The sequence below is a fragment of the Apus apus genome, chromosome 3 (assembly GCF_020740795.1).
Source record: "Apus apus isolate bApuApu2 chromosome 3, bApuApu2.pri.cur, whole genome shotgun sequence".
In the NCBI taxonomy this organism is placed as follows: Eukaryota; Metazoa; Chordata; class Aves; order Apodiformes; family Apodidae; genus Apus; species Apus apus.
In genome coordinates, this window is record NC_067284.1 from 85,473,469 (window position 1) to 85,495,798 (window position 22,330).

General features: G+C 41.1%; 2 protein-coding genes across 4 annotated transcripts in view; both read left to right on the top strand.

Moving 5' to 3' along the window:
• The window catches only part of ARID4B (AT-rich interaction domain 4B), an 87,175-nt gene extending 75,363 nt beyond the window's left edge, over positions 1–11,812 (top strand). For all 3 annotated transcript variants that reach the window (XM_051614119.1, XM_051614121.1, XM_051614120.1), the window contains 5 exons: positions 1,223–2,434; positions 4,284–4,394; positions 6,316–6,531; positions 9,036–9,182; positions 10,017–11,812. In XM_051614119.1, the coding sequence (XP_051470079.1) occupies positions 1,223–2,434; positions 4,284–4,394; positions 6,316–6,531; positions 9,036–9,182; positions 10,017–10,147 (1,817 nt within the window). In that variant the 3' untranslated portion in view covers positions 10,148–11,812. The remainder of the gene's footprint in view (positions 1–1,222; positions 2,435–4,283; positions 4,395–6,315; positions 6,532–9,035; positions 9,183–10,016) is intronic.
• Positions 11,813–14,922: 3,110 nt separating this feature from the next.
• On the top strand, positions 14,923–21,738 carry RBM34 (RNA binding motif protein 34). The gene is made up of 10 exons (XM_051615230.1): positions 14,923–15,124; positions 15,376–15,515; positions 16,502–16,721; positions 17,287–17,346; positions 17,900–17,943; positions 18,421–18,504; positions 18,705–18,768; positions 18,887–18,929; positions 20,529–20,647; positions 21,379–21,738. The coding sequence occupies exons 1-10, from the start codon at positions 14,936–14,938 to the stop codon at positions 21,697–21,699; spliced, it is 1,284 nt and encodes a 427-aa protein (XP_051471190.1). The 5' UTR covers positions 14,923–14,935; the 3' UTR covers positions 21,700–21,738.
• The last annotated feature ends 592 nt before the right edge of the window (positions 21,739–22,330 follow it).

Genomic DNA, 22,330 nt, shown 5'->3' on the forward strand with positions numbered 1-22,330 from the left:
AAAGTGTTAGAAGTCTCCTTTAAGTGATAGAGTTCTTGGAACTTTAGTCCAACATATCTACTGTAAATTATACTCTAAGACTCAATCTGAAGGTAAGTTTCACACAAACCTTTCAGTGTACTTTGCTTTTTTCTAATTAAACATTTAAGATCCTGCCTATCTTAAAACAAACATATGAAGAAAAACACCTGAGGCAACATTCCTCAAGGTATCTTGAGGTATCTCTCATTTCTGTTAGTGTGTTCTCTAGGTTTGCTTTTCAATAAACCTTTTTTAAAAAAAGTCAAGTCAGCTTTGATAATTTCAGTGAAGTCTGCTGACAGTGTTGTTTTTCTTGTCTGTCATTAGTTAAATTATCATCTTCTTCATCATCTTTAAAGAGGTGGTGAGCTTTAGTGAGGAACTGAGGATGAGAAATGGGAAAAAGGATGAGAAGAGTTAAACTAGCTATGCAAACAGCAATGGATGAGTTGCAAATCAAGGAGTTACCCATGTGTTTGAGCCAATTCTTATTGTTTCTTCTTGTATTAATACCTTGTAATGGAATGGGCTGGTTGTTGATTTCTTCTCCATCATATGTGTTGTTCTTGTCTCAGTTTCTTTATTCCTGACACTGAATTTTCTTACTGTTGTTCTACACTTTTGTTGTTCATATGTTTCTCCAAGTGCCTTTCACTATTGCTTTCACTTTTTCCAGGCTGGTCATCAGGTTAAACCAACCAGAGATTATCCAGTGTCTTTGTTGTTGTTCTGTCATTCTAGACTGCCTTCTCCAGGGAAAATACTGTCTCTGTTCTGATCTTTGGAAAAAAAACAGATAATGGTCATATTTGCAACCTGTAAGAAAATATAGAGAGTTTTTATGTTAAGCACGTCTTTCAATTTCTATTTTGGTTAATTATGCAGAATCTTGTGATTTACAGATTGATGCACTCTATGCTTTCTCAACCTCTTCAGAAATTCCTGAAGTTGTACTGTATAATACAGAATTTTCCTAGTTCCTAATCTAGCTATTATACCTTCTAATAGAAAAGGAAATAAATTTCTGAAGTCTTCAGGAGGTACCATTTAAAATCTATACTACTAAAGATCCCTGTAGCATATGTTCATATGTGTAAAATTTTCTTTAGGTGTTGTTTCTTTTTAAGAATTCTTCATAACCAGAATCAAGACAAACTCTTTCTTGTTTTTGTTTTGTTTTGTTTAATTTGTTTTTAATTAGCTTCTGAAAGTTCTGATGATAGTGAGCAAGAAGATGACCAAAGTGGCCCGAATGTACATGCTGATGGCAAAGAGGAATCTCAACGTGAAGCTGTAAGCCAAGATAAGAATGAACTCTGTCTTAAAGAAGAACAGAGCAGTTCATCCCTCACAGAAGAAACTAAAGCTCTGACAGATGTAGGAGTGCCTAAGTTGGGATCCAAGTCTCCTGAAAGGTTGCGAAAAGAGATGGAAGAGTTGACTGAAGATACAGACACTGAGGGAGAAGACGAAGCCACAAAGAAGAGAAAGGATGTAAAAAAGGAAGTAGTGGATAAAACAGCAAAACCACAGGTAAAACGTGGCAAACGAAGATACGGTGTTGCAGAGGAATCTTTGAAGACTGTGTCACCTAATAGAAAGGATGAGAAGCCAAAAAACAAAGACTCCCTTAGCTTAGAAAACAGCAGTAACAGCTCCTCAGATGAAGATGAGGAAGACAAATCTAAACTGAAAATCACTCCAACTAAAAAGTACAATGGACTAGAGGAGAAAAGGAAGTCCTTACGGATCAGTACTTTCTACTCAGGATTTTCTGAAGTGGGAGAGAAAAGAATAAAACTTCTAAATAACTCTGATGAAAGACTTCAGAACACCAGAGCAAAGGACCGAAAAGATGTCTGGTCTAGTATCCAGGGACAGTGGCCAAAGAAAACTCTGAAGGAACTGTTCTCAGACTCTGACACTGAAGCTGCTGCCTCCCCTCCACATGCTGCACCTGAGGATGCTGTAGCAGAGGAGCAGCTTCAGACTCTTGCAGAAGAAGACATTTCTTTACCTAGCTCTGAGCTTGAAAAACCTTGTCCAGCTAGTGTGGATGTTAAACCTGTTGAGGAGAAACCAGCTGAAGTGGGTGACAAGAAAGTTGAATTTCCAAGCAGTGGCAGTAATTCAGTGCTAAATACTCCTCCTACAACTCCGGAATCGCCTTCGTCCGTAACTGTAACGGAATCCAGCAGACATCAGTCCAGTGTCACTGTCTCTGAGATGTTGCCACCAAATCAAGAAGAGATACGAAGCATTAAAAGTGAAACAGATAGCACAATAGAGGTGGACAGTGTTGCAGGGGAGCTGCAGGATCTCCAGTCTGAGGGAAATATTTCTCCAACAGGTTTTGATGCCAGCGTCAGCTCCAGTAGTAGTAATCAACCAGAGCCAGAGCATGCTGAAAAAGGTAAAAGAAAGGGTAAATAGAGCAGTGTTCAACCTAACCAACTTTCATTTTAGCATTGCTTATGTATTTTCATTCTGTTATGGTTACACTGCTGGAAAGTTAGTTTGTTGGAGGAAGTAGTAGCCTGCTGTCTACTTCAAATGTGTGGAAATGGTATAATAATCTAGTGAATAAAATGCAATCTGCCAGGAAGCTTTTTGGCCTTCCATTAGGAATTACGATGGTTTTGATAAGGAATAAAGTACGTAAGAGTAAAGTTTATACCAGATGTGGAAAGAAGAGGCCAGAGCAAATTGTAATACATTCTATAAGGTATATTTACTGTAGCAAGATGGATACATTTTGAGTACCTTGCTTGCAAGGTGAAGATACTGTTTCTTACAGAAAATTTTGATTCTCTGTAAGCTGTTTTTCTGGGAGGAGAAAGTGCCACATACTGCTTGCCGTTTCAAACTTACATCTAATTAAATTACTGTTTTTAAAAAATACAAGTCAAACTGATAACAAATATTTACCTCATTAGCTGTGTTTCACTTCCAGATGTTATTTTGCAGATTGAAGTTCCTATCCTGAGACCACTAGAGAATAGGAGATAATAAACACTGCCACCACCTTGTGCTTGTGATGTCAGTGTAATGCTGCCTGCTTTTTAACTGTTTGCAAAGCTGGATCCAAAAGATTTTACGTAAAAGTCACTGGCTATTTTGCAGTTCCATCAAAAATACAGCTACTCTCACTGTGTTTGAAATGCTTAAAAATTACTAATACAAAGAGAAAAATACGTATCTGGATACAAGCCTGAGATGACAGAAGTGGTTTCTTCATCTCAACACATTTCAGTTAATGATGAACTGAATTTTTTCAAAATGCCCCTAAGATGTGTTACCTTAATAATTCTGTTTGAATTCTTATTCTGAAAAAATTCAACAAAATGTGTTTCCTTAAAAGAGGAATCTGGAAGAGGTTGAATATGTATTTCTTAATAAATATGCCTATGTTGCTTTGGTAATTATAGATGTGTAGTTTTAGAACTTAGCTTGTTTAATTTTTAAAGAAAAGGAGATAATTGCTACATGAAAAATGTTTTATGCTATTGCATAATATTACTTTTGCATGCATTAGACTTTACCTTCCTCTCTGATTTTGTCAGCATGTTGTCTGTTTTAGAAAATTTGGTTTCTTAATTTAAATGGTTCTCTTACAGTAATTTTTAATCTGTAAGTCAGGTGATTGTGGAACAGCATTTGAAAAACTCCTAAAGTTTGCTTTTCTAACAGTTTTACTAGAATTCTTTTATCTTCCTTTTCTACTTTTTCCCCTTATAGTTGCAAATAGACTTTTTCCTTGGTGTTTTTTTGTTTGCTGCCTTTTTTTGTTGCTTTTTTAACATTATCTAATATTTCCAATTAATGTAATTACTAATCAAAAGTGATAGTTTCAGGTTTTTCTCACAGTTTCCAAGTGCAACAAGCTTTTCTGAATATTTTTCAGTTCCAGCAGTTCTTGATAAGTTTTTCAAATCAATGTATTCTTACATGATTTATAGCATTAAAAAAATACAAATCCATTTGGTTCAAGAGAAACTCTGCTGATGCATACGGGAAAGTTACTTTGCAGTCATCTCACATGTGCACTTCAACCAACAAACTGTGCCTTCCCTCCTCCTTCATCTCCTCTAAGTAGAAAGCTGAACCATTTTAAGGATAGGCAGGAAGAGTTGCACTGTTGTCTACAAACTAAGCTCTGAAGTGTGGGTTTTTTTTTTTTTTCGAGACTTGGAAAAAAGCACATAGAAGTGCAAGGTTTGTTTAATTTGTTTCTTTCTTCTCTCCCTCCCCCCCATTTATAGTCTGTACAGGCCAAAAAAGACTTAAAGATGCTCAGGGAGGAGGCAGCTCCTCAAAAAAGCAGAAGAGAAGCCACAAAACATCTGTGAACAACAAAAAGAAGAGTAAAACTAGTAAGTACAGCAGCTCAGTGTGAAATGAAATGTGTGAAAATACTTGTGATTTGTTTGAACAATTTTAGGAGATTAGGTCACTTTTTAAATGAAGAAACTACTCTTGCTGAATGCCAGATTATTTTAAAATGTCTTGTGTTATTACTAGGCCTATTTCTAAGAGGTCCTTAAAATGACATAATTTGGGAAGACTGAGAATAGCAATTATTTCACACTTGGCAGAACTGCAACAGAAACCTCTATAGCAAGATGGCTGCATGTTTTAGAGGGGACCTGTAGGAAACTATACTGTAGTTTCTGCATGATGAGTTTTTAGAGGTTAATAAATCTTCCAATAGCAAATATGAAAATAATTCCCAAAAATATAGGCTTTATTTTCTTCTCATATCAGCTGTTACATCTTCAGTAAATAATGCAGCTTTTGCAGCTTTTTTGTAGTTGTAGAAGCTAATTGGAATAGAAACCACAGCACTATGGAAGAGAAGCTTAATAAAGCAGAAGTGTGTTAGAGGGATATATGCACATGTGTTCAGAAGACAGCAAGATAAATTACTGCCTCATCTCACTGCTAATAAAAAATACCAGGGAACAGTCAGCTGGAGAGTGAAGCCAGGAGGATAGCTGTCATTTTAGCACAGAAATCTTAATATAAAAAAAGGTGACATAAGGCTAAGAAAAAGACTAATTTTTTTACTGTCATGTCTGCTACACATCTTAGGAGTACAGTGAAAAGCTTGCCTGTAATTAGTACCTCTAAAACAGGATAGAGATTTGTATATATAGGATGCTGTATTATAAAGTAATATTAAAAAATGATAGAAGTATGTAACAGTCTTTAACTGTTTTAGAAAAAGTATATCCCCATACACAGTGGAAATGCAGGCATCATTTTTGCATCTACCTTCACATGGACTTCCTCTTCACTTTATTTTCTAATGTAGGCAGTTTGTTTATGTGTGGTTCTAATGCAACAAGTGCGATGCTGTCTTGAATCTTTAGAGAGCAGAGTGCATCTTCCCTGTATAGACCTTGATCAGCAGGATTGTGTTCAAGACTCTCCTTTCAAGAAGTGTGTCCCTGCCCCACTCCCTTACGTTCTTGCACACAAACTTTCAGCAATTCAGGATGGGTTGTGGAGCCACAGTCTGTTACTTTTACCCACCCTCCTAGCTCTGATTGGTTCATAGAATCATTGAATCATAGAATGGTTTGGGTTGGAAGGGGCCATAAAGATCATCTAATTCCCAGTCCCCTGCCATGGGTAAGGACACCTCCCACTAGAACAGGTTGCTCAGAGCCTAACCTGACCTGGTCTTGAACACTTCCAGGGCTGGGGCTTCCACAACTTCACTGGACAGCCTGTTCCAGTGTCTCACCACCCTCACACTAAAGAAATTTCTTCCTTATGTCTAACCTATATCTTCCCTCTTCCAGTTTTAATCCATTACGCCTTGTCCTCTCACCACAAGCCCTGGTAAAAAGTCCCTCCCCAGCTTTCCTGTAGGCCCATGCAGGTACTGGAAGGCTGTTGTAAGGTTCCCTTCGCTTCTCCAGGCTAAACATCCCAATCTTTCTCAGCCCCAACTTCTTCTCAGCCTGTTTCTACAGGTGCACCTAATGCCTGCACAGCAACTAACTGAGCAGTGTTTCCAGTACGATGTTTCCTTTTCACAGCATGCTAGAATTAGAGTGGCCTCCTTATATGCCTGTTTTGTGGGCCTGTCTTTCAAGCACTAGTGATAAAAAGAGCTGTGTGCCAAGATTCTGTATTAGGATGCTTTACATAATTCTAGAGTTAAAGGATTTTGGTTAAATAAACTCCTGCTGTATGTAAATCAGCACAGGGATAGCTTCTGATAAATTTTGTTTTGGGCAGGAAGGTTGCTTTGTTTTGTAACAATAGATATTCTTGTTTCTTCAGCAAACAGCAGTGATAGTGAAGAACTATCTGCTGGTGAAAGTCTGTCCAAATCTCAGTCAGCAAAATCGGTTTCTACTGGCATGAAATCTCACCAAACCAAATCACCTGCAAGAATTCAGTCTCCAGGAAAATGTGGGAAAAATGGAGAGAAGGAGTCTGATCTCAAAGAACAGAATAATCGTTTGCCCAAAGTTTACAAATGGAGTTTTCAAATGTGTAAGTATTTTCTTCAACACATGCCTAGTGTGGTCTTCTGGTATAGTATAAGCCTTTTTGAATTTTGGTTATCCTCAGATTGCCTAATTTTGTGATAAATTCTGATTTAAAAATACATAAATTGTTTTCCAGTTACAGCGCAGGAAACTACTTATCACACTCTTCCAGTAGGGCTCCTGCGCTGACTTGCTGTGCAGATCTGTCATTCTGGCATGAATGCTATCTACTATGTGTTTCTTGTGTTGACATTTTCTTGCTGTTTATTCTTCCTTCTCCAGTTATTGTTCAGATACTTAAACAATTGATTTGTAACTTTTCTTCTGAACTGAGACATGTTTACTATTTCTACTAGAAAGAACTTTCAATGTATTTGTGTCAGTTGGCTACTGGCACACAACATACCTAGAGGGTAGCAATGTTGAAAGGATCATGCATTTGTCTGTCTGGGAAGCAGCTTAGTGGCTTATTAATGCTTCAATATTAATGCAGCTTCTTAATTGCCTCTGTGTGTGTGTTCATGCTATTGCAGCATTATTTGTAGTGAGAAGACAAGTGAAGCAAGATAAAATACTAAGTGATTGAAGCCTTATTCCTCAATATAACAATAAACAAACATTTGAAAGAATGTGTTTTATTTTAAATTTGCTTTTTTTAACCCTCTTTCTTACAGCATTTGGTTACTTAATTTTCTAGTCAGCAGTAAGTTGTTGTCCTTAGTACTGACCATGGATGTACAGCATTGTATGAGTTACTTTGCTTTTAAAGGTCAAATTGAAACTGTGTGGTGTGACTAATTTTAAATTATATCTTCAAGTAATCTGTAGTATCCAGTATTCATAGATGACCTTAGCTTTATGTCCAGTTTCTGAAGTTCGTGGAGCATTATTATGCTCTGCACTTTTCTGTGCTCTGTCCCAGACTCTGTGAAGGCTGCTGTTCCTCACCTAGAGTGGGAATAGGAAAGAGCTGGCACAGCACACTGTGCAGAGACATCTGCTGAATTATTTTTTTTTTTGCTAGCAGCATCTTTTATGCTCAGAGGATTCTCCACTTAGCCAGCTGTTTCTGCGATGACAGAATTTGACCCTGCATTTTTTTTTCCTTTCCAGCCCTGAATCTCATTGTTACTCTAAAAGTATTTTTCTCCTAGTACTTTGTCAGTCAGGTTACATTCTGCTGCTGTTCAGGACCGCATAATGTAATAGGTCTTGATTAATAGTCGCTTCCCAGCCTGGTGTGATTCATTGGGGCAGATTTCCTGTGCAACACATCTAAAGAACATTTGGTCCTTCCTTTTTGTCTACCTTGACTATGTTGCATATGAAGTTAGCTTGGCAGAAGTTTGACTTCGAAGAGCTATTGAACACATTTCCTGCTGTTGCAGAGGTCTAAGACACTTGCAGTGTCTCTGAGCTTTCCTCATCTTACCGAAGCCTAATATAGTTGTGCCTTTTAGTCCTTTTGTACTGTCTTCATTATAAGTTCATGAAGTGTGTTCTGTCCCCCACAGTAGTTTAAATGATTCTTAAATGTCTTTGACTGGCATGTCGCTACTGGTGTGTGACTCACCTGTGGCTGAAAGGGACTGAACGGAGATAGTTCCCCCTGCCTGTGCCTCCCACAGCTGCGTGCCAAGCTGTGGGGAGCTTCCAGATGGAAACAGCCAGAGGGGCAGCTCCTGTGCTGGCTGTGTCCAGCCTTGCCCTTCTGCCTTGTCCCTAATGAAGGGGAATGACCTTCTTTACCTCTCCTCGCCCTTCCTTCCTTGCCCTTAGACTTTAGGAAGAAATTCTTTAACATGAGGGTGCTGAGACGCTGGAACTGGTTCCCAGGGAAGCTGTGGAAGCCCCATCCCTGGAAGTGTTCAAGGCTAGGTTGGATGGGGCTCTGAGCAGACTGGTCTTGTGGGACGTGTCCCTGCAAATGCAGGGGCGTATCTGCATTTCGATGATCTTTATGGTCCCTTCCAACCCAAACCATTCTATGATTCTACACATCCCTGTGTGAAGTGCCAGCACAGAGGTCCTGTATAGTTATATACCTTATGGCCCATATGCCATGGACTGTTAGAACCACCTCACAGCTATTCATATTCCTGTTGTAACCTGTTAGTTTTGTAACAGCCAAGACAAGCCTGGCAGAACTGACCTTTTTGGTGTATTAGGCTCTAGAAAGGGCTCAAAACTAGTTTTGACTCCTGTGTTTTCACTAGCTTTCTTAATTATTTTTTCTTCCCTTAGGGTGGGGAACGCACACACGTTTCTTCCTCTCCCACTTCCTTAAAAAAGGGAGTTGTATCTATGGTAGTATCTGTTAGAAAATAATAAAGAATGAACAAATTTTGTGATAATATAACAGTATATGGTGCTGCTGTGTTTCTTGGCTTTGCTGTCTGCTTCCTCAAAGCACGTCACTAAGATTTGAGAACTTACCATGTCACTGAAATTCAGAAGTTTTTGGAAATGCTGCAATACAATAATTAACAGAATTTTTTTAACTTGCAGCTGACTTGGAAAATCTGAGTAGCGCCGAGCGCATAACAGTTCTCCAAGAAAAACTGCAGGAAATCAGGAAACATTACCTGTCCTTGAAATCTGAGGTGGCTTCCATTGACCGAAGAAGAAAGCGCTTAAAGAAAAAAGAGCGAGAAAGTACGTGCTTGGAACTAAGTTGTACTTCTAGAGGGCTAAAGTGTGTGTTATTAAGGCATTAACAAGAATTGGATAATTATTAGGGAGATGTGTGTGCCATTAGAAGTGTGGTTTTGTTTGTTTGGTTTAAAACACTGTATACCATTATTTTATGATCTGTAGAAGGTATTGTTGAGATATCCAGTGAGTAGGTAAGGGGAAAAAACATAGAAAAGGCTTGCAATCTTGTTAATTCTGTTTAGGCAGAACTACTTTATACAGGAAAAAAAATACAGAAAAATAAACTTTTATGCAAATGAACAAAATATCTAAGGTTATTAATAACTTAAAACTTTCCTTCAAGTTACACAATAACTTGCTATAGTATTGCTTATGTGTCTTATTGCTTTCCCCTTAGGGTAAGTGATTTATTAATTTAAGGAAGACCATACATTAAGTCTTCAATTTCCCTGAAGCTGCTTTACCTAGTGCTGTAGGGAATGTTGTTGTGTGCCTGCTTCCAGCAGCATTGAAAGGATTATTTTCTCCATGTCTTGTTTATGTGCACATTTAAGAGTTCACTGAGTGTAAGAAAAAGACTGAAATGCCACATCTAGTAAGATTTTATAGCTAAACCAGGGCTGCAAGCAGCAATGCCATGCTCTCTTGCACATGGCCAAAGCTGTCTCTTAGTATTTCTCACAAAAACTAGGGAATGGAATATTTTTTTCTTTCCGATCACTAGGCATTAGTTGCTGGAGTCAGTATATATCAAAGCTTATTGTTTAATGGGAAAACATTTTTATTGCTTAGTTTGTATATCTTTATAACCTGTGTTTTACTCCTCCTGTGCAGGTGCTGCTACTACATCATCTTCCTCCTCATCACCTTCCTCTAGTTCGATAACAGCTGCAGTTATGTTAACTTTAGCAGAACCATCTATGTCAAGTTCGTCACAGAATGGAATGTCAGTTGAGTGCAGGTGACAGCAGGACTTGCCAAAGCACTTTGCACTTAATGGCTGCTGAGGGCCACTCTTTCTTTTTGTTTTTGTTTTGTTTTTTGTTTTTTTTTTTATACTGCACAGTGGCACAAAATTCAGACAAGCACTATTTTGTATTTAAAGTTGTTTCTTGACAAGCTAACTTTGCACTTAAGTGCACTTTTATGAAGAAAAAGTACAACAAACTGCTTTTCCTCAAGCAATAATTGTTTCCAACTTGTCTGGGAATTGTAAGTCCAGTGACTTGAAGGCCTTCCACTGTGGCAAATGGAGGCTGTTCACTGCCTGTAGAGACAGTACAATAAGCATATAGTTGTTGGGTTGATCTAAACAAATGTGGTAAGGCTTACTGTATTCCCTGGTATTTTGTTAAAGCTGGAACATTTGATATTTTTCCATTTATTTATGACAAATATTGAACCTATTTTCATTTGTACAAGCTAATTGTTTTTTAACTGCTAAGTCACCTTATAGTGGCTTTAATTGTATACGTCAAGCACATGTATTCAATTCAAAACCTGCAGTTAGTGGGATGTTTGACACCAGTCCTGATAACCAAATACAAGGATTCCTTTAAAAAAAAACAAAACAACACAACGAAAACTGACTAATGTTTACAGGTTTGAATTAGGCTTAAATAGGTTACTCTGGGTTTTAAGAACCCGTTAATTGGAATGAAACTACTGTACTTTGCCATTTTTCTATAAAACAGTATTTTTTTTTAATTTTGATAAAATACCTTATGAAAAAGAAAGAAAATGGCTAACAAACTGTATTAAATCTTAATGTATAAAGATTGTATTTAGCCAGTTTAAAGTGTATATTTATTCATAATGGATTATAACAGTTATATTTTTGTGTTTTCTTGTAAATGTTTCTTTTCCCTTAAAGCAACAAATATTTCATTTGTAATGCTTATTTTATTACGAGCTTCAAGGAGAGGACTTCAAGACAGAGTAAGGTGTGAGGTTACAATTTGTGATTGCTGATATGAACACTGCCACAAAAGGGTAGTTGTTTTTAAAATAAATAGCTAGCCAAGTGGTAGACATTTAATTTTTTAAATGCCTTGTACAAATTCCAAAACCAACTTCAAACTCTTTTCACTTGTATTGATTTTATGTTCTATGGATCCCAAGCTCTCTCCTGTTAATTATATACCTTTGTAAGACATTTGTATATTGCGGAAGTGTTCATTGAAGCTATTTAATACCTGGCACTGTTAATACACAGTACTTTATTGTACAGATTGTTTTACTGTTTTAATTGTAGTTCTGTGTACTTCCTTTGCCTGGGGAAATAGGGGCTGGCATGTTTTTCTTTGTTTTCTGGCAATACAACATGTAAGAATTCAAAGCATTTTGTTTGTAGATGCTAGAGTGTCAGAATCCTTTACATTTGACTTTTCTAAGAAAAGCATTTTCAGTCTTCGTAGTGTGTGCTTAAGGTTAACTGATTTTATTGAAAATGTTTTCAAAGTATTCAGAATTGTACAGGACTGTAAAAATTTGTTGACAAACATTGAAGGAAAAGCTTATAGAAAAAAGCTATAAAATATATATTAGGTTCTGCAGAAAATGGAGAATTATGTAATATATTGTACAAATGTAAGCAAAGGCCTCTGAAATAAAATGCCATAGTTTGTGAATCCCTGATTTTGTTTCTAACAGTTTAATTAAGCAACCATAGTGTGCGTTCACTAAAATTACATCAAGCTGCAGAATCAGTTTAGCAAATGATCTTTGATAAGGTGTAATAGGCATATCAAGATAAGCTAGAACAGGTACATTGGCCTCATTTTCCTCTTGGTGATCAATTCTAATCATCCTCTTTTTCAGCAGAAAAGGCCCATTGAGATCATTAAGGCAGCGCCGGCTGAATAAAAGATGGATTTTGTATTCATGTTAATTCAGTTTAAAAAACGTAAAAGCAAGCTCCTGAAGAAGTCAGCAAGTATCTAATATTGACTGCCTCAAGTTCAGGTTCAGTGGAAATGAAATTAGTGAAACTAGAATAAAACTTCTAGTGTTACTGCTTACATCATGTTTGGCTGTAGTTGAGTTGACTAAAATACTGTTAACACCTGCAAAATGATAGATTACTGATGAGGCTGATAAATAACAAAGGATAATAAGCTTTGGACGCATTGACTGTGTTACTCATTGCCAATGATCTGAGACTGCCAGGAGTAATTTTAATAATTTCAGTGGGTCTCCCGAAGGAATAGTATTTACATGTGTTTTAAATTTAGCAAAGTCAAGAGTCATAAAGGTTCAGTTCTGCCTTTCTTTCTCAGTAGGCGTAACTGGTATTGATGTAACTGGGAACTACATCAGGGCAAGCGAGAGCAAATTCAGCTTGTCACTCAGTTCTTCATCAGCTCTCTGTTTTGCTTTGATGTGACAACTGTTGACTCTTGGATTCTACGAGAGGATTTATTCTACATATATTCTGTGAGGGATCATCAGTCACCTCTCCACTCCCAAACTGATGTTTTGCATAAATAGGATTTCTGCTGTTCTTTCACACAGGGATTATTTTAGTTGTACTTTTCATGCAGTTCAATGACAAGTCAGAAATATATTCTGGTTGGTTTATATTGCACCTCTTCTGTCTGTAAATTGTACTCCCCAGGTTCATCTTACTTGTGTCTTAGTGGTTACAAAGGAAGGTACCTTTGGGAAACTGTTAGCCAAGCAGTCGTATCCCATGTTCCAGTGAATCAAATCTGGACTTCTTTTTAATTATGTATTGTAATGCAGCTTAATGCAGGTAGTGCTCACTGCTTGGCATGCACGCTGTGCTTACAGCTGAGAAAGCTTCCCACTAGCAGGGATTGGGCTGTGCCCAGTCCCTAGGACTCTCACTCTGGAGTGCCTGCTCCGACCATGACCTGAAAGGCAAAGAAAGACAAACTACCCCTCTTTTATCCTTTATACCTTGGCTGAGTGACAGAATCAGATTTGCATGACTCATGTTTGATAGTGTTGAGAATTGTAGAATGGTTTGGGTTGGAAGGGACCTTATAACAGCTGAGGGTGTAGACTGCATCTGTGGGGAGAAATCAGGCCTTGCTTGAAGGCTTCCTGCATTTCTTCCCACTCCCTTGATTACAGTCACCACCAATGCTTGTACTTACTGTGTAGTTTCCATCATGCTATGAAATTTTTCTGTCACCACAGAGCTCAAACTCACTCTCTGGCAGAGTTTCTGGAGACTGTGTGCCCTGTCTTGAGCCTCAGCAATTACAAGTCCCTGAAATCAGCTTAAGGCTTTTCCAGTGCAATTTTGATGCATTTTCAAGGTTCAGCCTGTTCTGCCCCACCTATATCAACTACAGAATTGCTGGATCGTGTGTAGATAGATTGAAAACGCCAGAACAAGTGGTGCAGCAGCCACTTGCCAGTTTTTTAAGAATTTGTTCCCTTGGGCTGACCCCATCAGTGAAGGTCCCTACCTTTCCTGGCATCCAGGAGGCCATACATGGGATACCTGGTGCATGTATCAAGATACGTGCTTTACCTTTTTTTTCCTGTAGCTAGGAGACTTACTTTGTCTTCCATTGATCCTTGGTGCCAACATAGCTGCTACCACTGGCAGTTCAAAAAATGCATAAAATGTATTTCCTTCAGCCTTTAAGTGCCTGGTAATTTTCTATGTCTTTTGCAATTCTTACCACATCATCTGGCATTAAAATACATTCTGGGCAGTCAGGTCTATAAGGAGATCCCAGTTAGGTGCCTAATTCCAGAGAGTCAGTAACAGTCAGACTTCAGCTGCACTGTGTCCTGGGTGAGAAAACTATCTGTATGAGAATTAACCTAACAAAAAACGGTCTTTTCCAGTTGGATCAGTTACCCAGTCCTATCCATTTAGCAGCAGCAGCAGCAAGATGATCCAGAGCACTTTACTGTCTCATAGCGAAGTTCAGGAGAGGTACGACTGGTTCCTCCTTTTCCTCTCCCCCAGAGCACAGTCTTGGAATCCCTGAGAAGCACTGAGCTTCGGGGATCAGAAAAATCCTTACAGGCTTTAAGAGCCTTCTGCAGGTCCCAGGTCCAGAGGAAGCTGACTGCCAAGTGGTGCTTTGCGATGATCTCTGGTGGTCTGTAAGCACCTGAAGACTGTCTAAGCAGGAACTGTGTAACTGCCTGTGGCTCTGTGCGCTTTCCTGGGACCCGGTTGTGCTTGTAACACACACCAAGTCTGTTTCAGAGCAGTATTCACGGAAACGATTAGTTGTTGGGTGCTCTCCACCCCTTCATCCCTTTGCGTTCTCTAACCTTTTTCCAGCTTTGCCTCCAGGTGAGCCGCTACACAGGGGGCTGCACAAGCACCAGAACACTGTCCGCCCGTGCCCTGAAGCCTGAGGTCCCCCGCCCTGGGTTTCAGTAAGCTCTTTTCCAAGGAATAGCTCGGTATTCCAGAGGGAGCACGGGGACTTCTGGATGTTTTCCATGTAGACTGCGCTCCAGGACGAGGAGCACACCTTGTACAGGGGTTACCTGGAGGGGCGGGGGGAGGTTGCGTGGTGGGTTCCGCCGGGTGGTTGTTCCAGCCTCCGTGCTGGATGCGGGCAGGGCGGCAACGCCGGGACACGGCCAGACCCCGCGGGGTGTCACCCCTGAGGGGACTTGAAGCAGGACCCTTCCGAGAGGACACACGCGCCCGCAGACCCGTTCCCCGCACCCCGCGCGAAGCGGGGCCCGCCCCCCCCGGCCCCTCCCGCCGGAAGTGACGCGCCGCCCTCCCCCTGGCTCCGGCAGCCGCCATGCGGGGCGGCGGGCGCGGCGCGGCGCGGCGGGAGGCGCGGGGCCCGGCGGCGGGGCCGTGCGGGGACCCGGCGGGGCCGTACGTGGTGGGGCAGGTGCTGGGCAGCTTCGGGGCGCCGGGGGCCCGCCCCGCGCCGCTCGCGCGCCTCTTCCGCGCCGCCGCCGCCCCGCCCGTGCTGGTGCCCGCGGTGAGTGCCGGGGCGGGGGGAGGCGGCGGGAGGGCTGCGGAGGAGCTGGGCGGGCAGTGGTTGGGGCGCGGAGCCGCCCGTCGCGGGGCGGTGTCCCCGGGACTCCGGGGGGGTGGGCGCAGCGGGAGCGGGCGGGTCTCGGGGCCGCAGCACCGTGTCTGGCAGCCGGTGGCTTCGGTTCCTGGCGCTCCACGCAAGTTACAGCGCGTAAAGCAGCGCTGGGACCGGGGGGGTTTGTTTGTGTTTTAAAGGAGAATAAGAAAAGAAAGCGTGCGGAAGTGGAGGAAGCGTCAGGAGATCCGAGCTCACCTGTTGCACAAGAACCTCCTGTAAAAGCAAAGAAAGCCAGAAAGAAGGAGTTTTCAAAAGCAGAGAAAAAACTGGCAAACAGGTGAGTGCATGATGCCTTTTTATAGTAGGACTAAAACCCGCAACATCTAGAGTGATAATAAAATCAAAGGAGAAGTTCTGGGTCTGTGAAGTGCACATCCCCTGACAGAGAGCTGTGGGCTGGGACAGGAGCTCCCTCTGGCAGGGATCGGTGCTTTCCAGCTGCGGGTGGCTTCATCCATCAGCCCTGCAGGCAGAGGAGCAGAGGCGACTCCAGCAGCAAAGTGCCAAGCAGAGTTAGTGGGCCTTGTCACTCCTGTCCTCTGCTGTGGCACAGAACTCCTGTTACACCTGCCTTCCTCTGGCTGCTCAGGGTTGAGCCAGCTGCTGTCAGTGCAGGCAGGAGGCTGGTCTCTGTACAGCCAGGGGGGTTCGGGTAGTGGAGTCTGCTCAGTTTTAGCTGGAGGTTCACATCTTGTCCTCTCTCTGGCACTGTGTAATCGTTGCATCTTCCACACCCATGAAACTTGTTCGCTGTTACAGTCATTGGCTTTTCAGAGGCTTCCTCAGGTCTGTATATTGTCTGTGTTTTTAAGGCGGTTTGGATAGATAGAGATTTGTTTGTGCACAGGTGGATCCTAAAGGATTGTTTGTTCTGAGTGAGATGGATACTGGGAAGAATTAAATTTATCCTTAGTTCTAGCGTGCAAGGATGATTTTTTTTTTTTTTTTCCAATTTTAGGGGATATAAAATAATTTAATCCTTCATTCTTTCTTTCTTACTCTTACTACATAGTGAATGCCATCTCCTGGGGACAGCAAATAGCTTCCCATGTTATGGAGTGGTCAGATGTGTTTGTTCACTTCTGTGAGCATGATAAGCATTAGCATGCATAGTAAGCAAAGTAATGTCTAAAATATTGCGTTGAACATAATGATGTAAAATGCAAATTAAAATACTTATTTTGGAGGCTTTAGTGCTTTGACCTAAAAAACTTGGGGTTTATTTTCCCATCAGTTACAATTTGCTTGTCTTTTTCTTTTAAGAGAGAGGGCTTTGGAGCAGGCAGATGAAGAAGAGGAGCAAAAAGTGTCTCAAAACAAAGTGAAGAAGAAAAAAAGGGCTTCTCAGGCTGTCCCCAAAAGTGCTGTTAACTCAGATACAGGCACAACTGTAAAACAACAAAAGGAGAAAAAGGTGGTTGATGAAGCAGTAAACAGAAGAACAGTGTTTGTTGGAAACCTGCCTGTCAGCTGTACTGTTCAGGTATGTGAGTGGCTTCTGTCAGTGAAAGAAATAAAAAGAGTTAGAGCAGTCCTTAGTTTGAGGGGATGTTTCCAGCCAAGACATCACACGTATTTGTGACGAAAGTTGCTTTTTTGAAAAGTAGGAAATAATGCTCATTATCAGAGGCAGTCTCTTTAGTTTTACTGGAGTTAGGCTTTTTACAGCAGTGGATGCAGTTACTCTTTCGTTAGTAGAATTGGTTAGTTTCTGTTTTTTTAATGAAAAACAACCTAATAATCGAGAACTACAATTACTAAGTTAGTCTGCCTCTAATCTTGAATGCAAGTAATACTTCAGATGGTTGCATAAAATTTATCCTTGCTTCAATAGTAAAGGGTACGAATTCAGTTTTGACAATCTGTAGAATAAGAATCTGCCACAAAAACCAGAAACAGTTACAAGCTACTTGCCTGTTTTTCATAGCTCTTCAGTGAGCCTTGTATAAGTAAAATGAAAATAGTGTAAATACTAATAAATATTTAACAATAATTCTTATTACCAGGATGCAGAAATGTATTGAATATTGGCAATATCTTCTGTTTAGGAACTGAAATCTCTCTTTAAAGAGTACGGACAAATAAAATCCATTCGATTCCGGTCTTTGGTAGGTTATTTTCTCTTCATGTTATGTAACAAAAATGTTTTTTCATGTTAGAGGGCTTTGCATAAGGACTTTATCTTCATTAGTTCAGCAGTGGGCTTGGGGGTCTGTATTTTTAGGTATTAGAAGAAGCACTGGAGATTTTACCAAAGATGCATCTTTCATCACATTTTACTCTTTCTGTAGCAGCAGTTGATTTTATTGGAGATGTATTTTCTCTGAAAGAAAAATGCCTTTATTATCGCTCGTTTAGCCTAAAGTATCACTTACCTGTTTTAAAATCACAGTAGCAAAGAGACATGGATTGGAAATCAGTGTACTCTCTAAAATAGTTTAATACAACAGTCTTGGAACTCAGGAAAGGCAAGTTGTGTAATTCTGAGGTCTTTCTAGATCACCTCTAGGAATAGCCACTTTTGTCACTTGCTCACTGTACTGGCTACTGGCTTTGGGTGGGAATGGTACCTGTGTTTGAATTCCTCCTTGTCTTCAAGAACAAATGTTTGAGATAAATGGGCACTAGGCCCACTTAACTAAAGCTCTTTTTATCTTAAAGGTTCCAGCAGAGGATACTCCATCCAAAAAGTTAGCAGCAATAAAGTAGGTTCCTCTTGTGAATTTTGTGCTTCAATTTTCAAGGCAAAAATAGCTTCTAAGTATTGGTTGTCACGTTTGGCTATATTATTATTTTTTTCTTTTGTGTTTCTTTGAGTTTTATAATTACATTTTTGTTTTTACAAGTTTTCTTGACAAGTGAAAAAGAATTATGTGCCTGGCATACTAGTAGTTTTTATCTTAGATTGCATTTCTTAGTTTTAGGAAGGGGGAAGATGCTAATAGTCTTTAATTCCTTTGGGTATGTTTATAAGCTGAGGGAGCTTGATCAGGGTGCACATACAGGCTGTGTAAGATGAACAGTGAGACTCCCTTGGACGTAAGGGGCTCGCTTGACCTTTAAGAGAAATAAAGTTGTTACTGTGCATGAAACAAGAGAGGGCATAAATGTGTTTAGCAAGAAGGGCTTGTGCACTGCACACCATCAGAATTCCTTAAACATGTGTCTCTTTCATGTTCCAGGCACAAGGTGCACCCTAACGCGAAGTTTGTTAATGCATATGTTGTGTTTAAGGAAGAATGTGACGCCATTAAGGCTCTAAATGAGTAAGTCTCAGTTTTTGTTCCTAACTCCTAGTTGAAGAGGTAAATCACATACATTTAACTACCTCTTCTCTTTTGCTTGAATCAGAATAGAATGTTTTTTCAAACTTTAAAGTAGATTTGCTTTTGCAATAATGCTGTTCAGAGACTTGTAAAGTACATAACACTTAATTTTTAAAACTTTTTGCTTTTGGCTACAAAAGAAATGGAACAGAAATTGCCAGTGGATTTCACATCAGAGTTGACATTGCATCAAAAAACAGTTCGGTAAGTAACGTGTGACTAGAAAACCCCTGTTCTGTTATGGGGTTTTTTTGTTTTTATGTGTTTTTCTTTATTCTCTGTAACAAATAATTTACTGTCTTGTATCTCTTGGGTTTTGTAGCATGACAACAAACGATCTGTATTCTTGGGAAATCTCTCATATGGTAAGTCTAAAATGGATTGTTACGCATTATTACTTAACATCTATGGAACAGGTTGAACTTAGCGTTTTTTATTTACCAATATTTAGAGTAGCATGTTTAGTTAGCTAAGTATGTGTTACTGGAATTTATTTTTTAAATAGCAATTTTATTTTTTTAACTGAAACACCTAAAGGAGTCTTAAGTTTCTAGCAGAATTCAGCAGGTTGTTTCCTTTATTGTAGCTAGAACTGCAAGCACCTTTAGTTCTTACTGTCTCCTAATTTTTTTTTTTAAAAGAAATACAACTAAACTGTATAGGCCATGGCTTTCTGAACAGTGAAAGGTGTACTGGGACCTGTTTGTGAACTACTCCCAAGTGATATGCAGCGATGGCTTCTCGCTTTGATGCTGTCTGTGAGGCACAGGGTTGAGTGACTCTGTCCAGGCAGCTGTTGGCAATCGGCCCGTACCTGTGTGGAGGTGCTTACTGTGTAACTCCTGTCAGTACCTGATGAATACTCAGCTGCTTCTGAGTAGACTGGAGAGTAGATGGAGGGATTGCCACCAGGTGTGGTCCATATGAGGGTATTAACGGAGTCAGGGTGCTTAACTGGGGGTGGTGCAGGTGCAGAAAAATACAAGATGAGGGTGTGCTCTGTGCCTGTGGCCTGACATGGAGCCAGCATCAGATGCTGCTGACAGTAATCTGGGAACAAACAGGCTCTGGACTTCAGCCTAAAACTTGCCTATCTGAAAACCTGGCTAGGTGGCAAATCTGGTTGTGGTGACATTGCTAACGCCTGTTGTGTCAAGCTTGTGCCAGTGCTGTATGTTCCTCTGTGCATCCTGCAGAAAAAACAGTTTGGACATTTGCAGTGCTCTGAAGATGAGTTCAGCAGCTTGAACCTTTCTCAGCACATCTAAGTCCCATTGCTGTCATTAAACATGTACTATTGAATTCAGCCCTTCCCCTTAGCAGAGATACAGTTGTATCTTTGTAAAGGAGTTATCCATAGTATGAGGCATAGCTCTCCAGAAAAGAGAATAACCTGTATTTTTGTATTGGTACATTGCACTTGTGTGTTTGCATGAGCATGAGTCTGAGAAAGCCTCAGACATCTGTCCTTTACAGAATAATTGTGTAGCAACTCTTGTTGGGAACTGTAAATCCCTTCTCCCCCATTCAGCTAAAATTCATAGCTCAGTCAAAGAGATAAAGCTTATTATCATCAGCATTAATTCTCAGAAGGAGATGATAGTATGAAGAGTGACAAAAATGTAGCACAGGTCTTAATTTCCACTATGTCCAAACAATGAATGAAATTACTTGAAAAATGCTTTTTGGTCTTTGCCTTCATTCTTTGTGATTCTGTACTCTTCAAAGCTAGAGAGGCAGTAACTGTCAAAGTAAATAGCCCTTCATAAAGTCTGCATAGTCAGGAATTTTCTGAAGCCCTGCTCTGTGTGTACCTACATGTACGTCCATAGGTCTGACATGCATGTCATACCTGTACGTGTGTCTACCTGAATTGGTAAGTACAACATCTTTGGGTTTGGGCCAGGCCTCTAAAGCTGCCTGTCTGGCTGAGGAGGCACCTGTGTTGCTGTGCTTGCCTGCAGACATCAGCGACGACGCCGTGCGAGAGCACTTCTCCGTCTGTGGAGACGTGGTGGCCGTGCGCGTTGTGAGGGACCGGGAGACCGGCCTGGGCAGGGGCTTCGGCTACGTTCTCTTTGAGGTGTGTGAGTGGTGGTGGGCTCCAGGGTGGGGGGGTCAGCATCTGCACTGGGGTTTGCTTTTGGAGTATTTGAATTAATTTATTTTTTGGTCTTTTTTTTTTTTTTAATTGGTATATGGGATTAAATGGTAGCATGGTTGTACATGTGCAATGCAGCTTGGAAAACTGGTTCTGTGGAAGCAGATACAAAGCAAACTGGTTTAGGTTGTTCACACACAAAAGCTGTAAAACGCTGGGGTAAAGGAAATTAACTTTAAGGGAAAAGACTTAAAGGAGGGACAGATGAGTTCACTTGCTGTAACTGCAGTGTTCTCCCATTTCTTATGTGTCAAAATACCAGTGGAATTCTTTCCTGCAGCTGTTTGCTTCCTAGCTCTCCACTTTGGATTCAGTACAGCTTGGTTTTACACAGCAGTCTCCCTCATCTTCCTTATTTCCTGCAGCCAAATACCCTTTTTTCCCCCGAGATTTTCTTCATCTCTCTGCCTCTGCCACTCACCTATCATGTAAGCTGTTTTAGAGCCTGGTTCCAAGTATCTGTGCCTCATTGTGTGGTCTGCACTGGTATCCTGGTAGTTCTGAGCACAGCAGAGATATGTTATTCCATAAACAGAGCAGTTTGAGCGTGCTCTGTAGCTAGATCTTGCTTGGGAAACTTAAAGAAAGGCAACTATTTGCAAGCAGCTGGTTGGAAGTAAAACTGCTTTCAAACTGAAGGTCTGTTCTTGCAGAATACGGACGCTGTGCATCTTGCTCTGAAGCTCAACGAGACTGTTCTGCTGGGAAGGAAGATTCGAGTGAAGCGCTGTGGGGAGAAGTGGAAAGTGCCCCAGAAAAGCTCCAATCCATCTCCTGCTCCTCAGGACAGAGCGGGTAGAGCGCAGAAGAAAAAGAGGTGCTCTAGTGATTCCTTTGTTGGTGAGAAAGCGACGCCGTTAAAGAAGAGTGCCAAACCAAAGAGACTGAAACCTGGTCCTAGGAAAAAATCTGGGGAGAACAAACAGACTTTTGGTAAAAATCAAACATGTAACAGTGTCCCTTATAAATACTGATGTATACAAGTGTTCTGTCATAAATCTTGTTTGCTGGTACAGCCTCTGTGGTTCGTGGTGTTCACTCTGGGGTGTGTGGCTTCGTGTCTGCACCCAGGGCCCTGCCTGCTCTGACCAGTGTGCTCCTGGAATGCACCTTCAGCTGGGCTCTTGCTCCAGAGGTTGGCTGAATTCCTTCTTGTGGAGTTGTGGCTCGTGTGAAGCTTCAGTTCAGCAGGTGTTTTGGGTAAGGAAAAGATGGTGCTGGTGCAGCAGCATCGCAGCTGGCCTGTCCTGTCGCCAGCAGCTCTCCTGCCCGGGGCCGAGTGCCTGTGTGTGCCACCCCAGGGGCCCGCCCTGCCTTAGAACCACAGAACTGCTTGGTTGGAAAGACCTTTCAGGCCAAGTCCAACCACTAACCCAGCACTGCCACCTCCACCGCTCCGCCCTGGCCCTCAGTGCGGCACCCGCACACCTTCTAAAGGCCTCCAGGGATGGTGACTCCCCTGAGCACCCTGTCCCAGTGCCCGACAACCCCTTCGGCGAAGACATTTTTCCTGATACCCCACCAAACCCTCCCCTGGCGCAACTTGAGGCCGCTTCCTCCTGCCCTACCGCTTCCTGCGGGGAGAACGGCCCCCCGGCCTTGCTG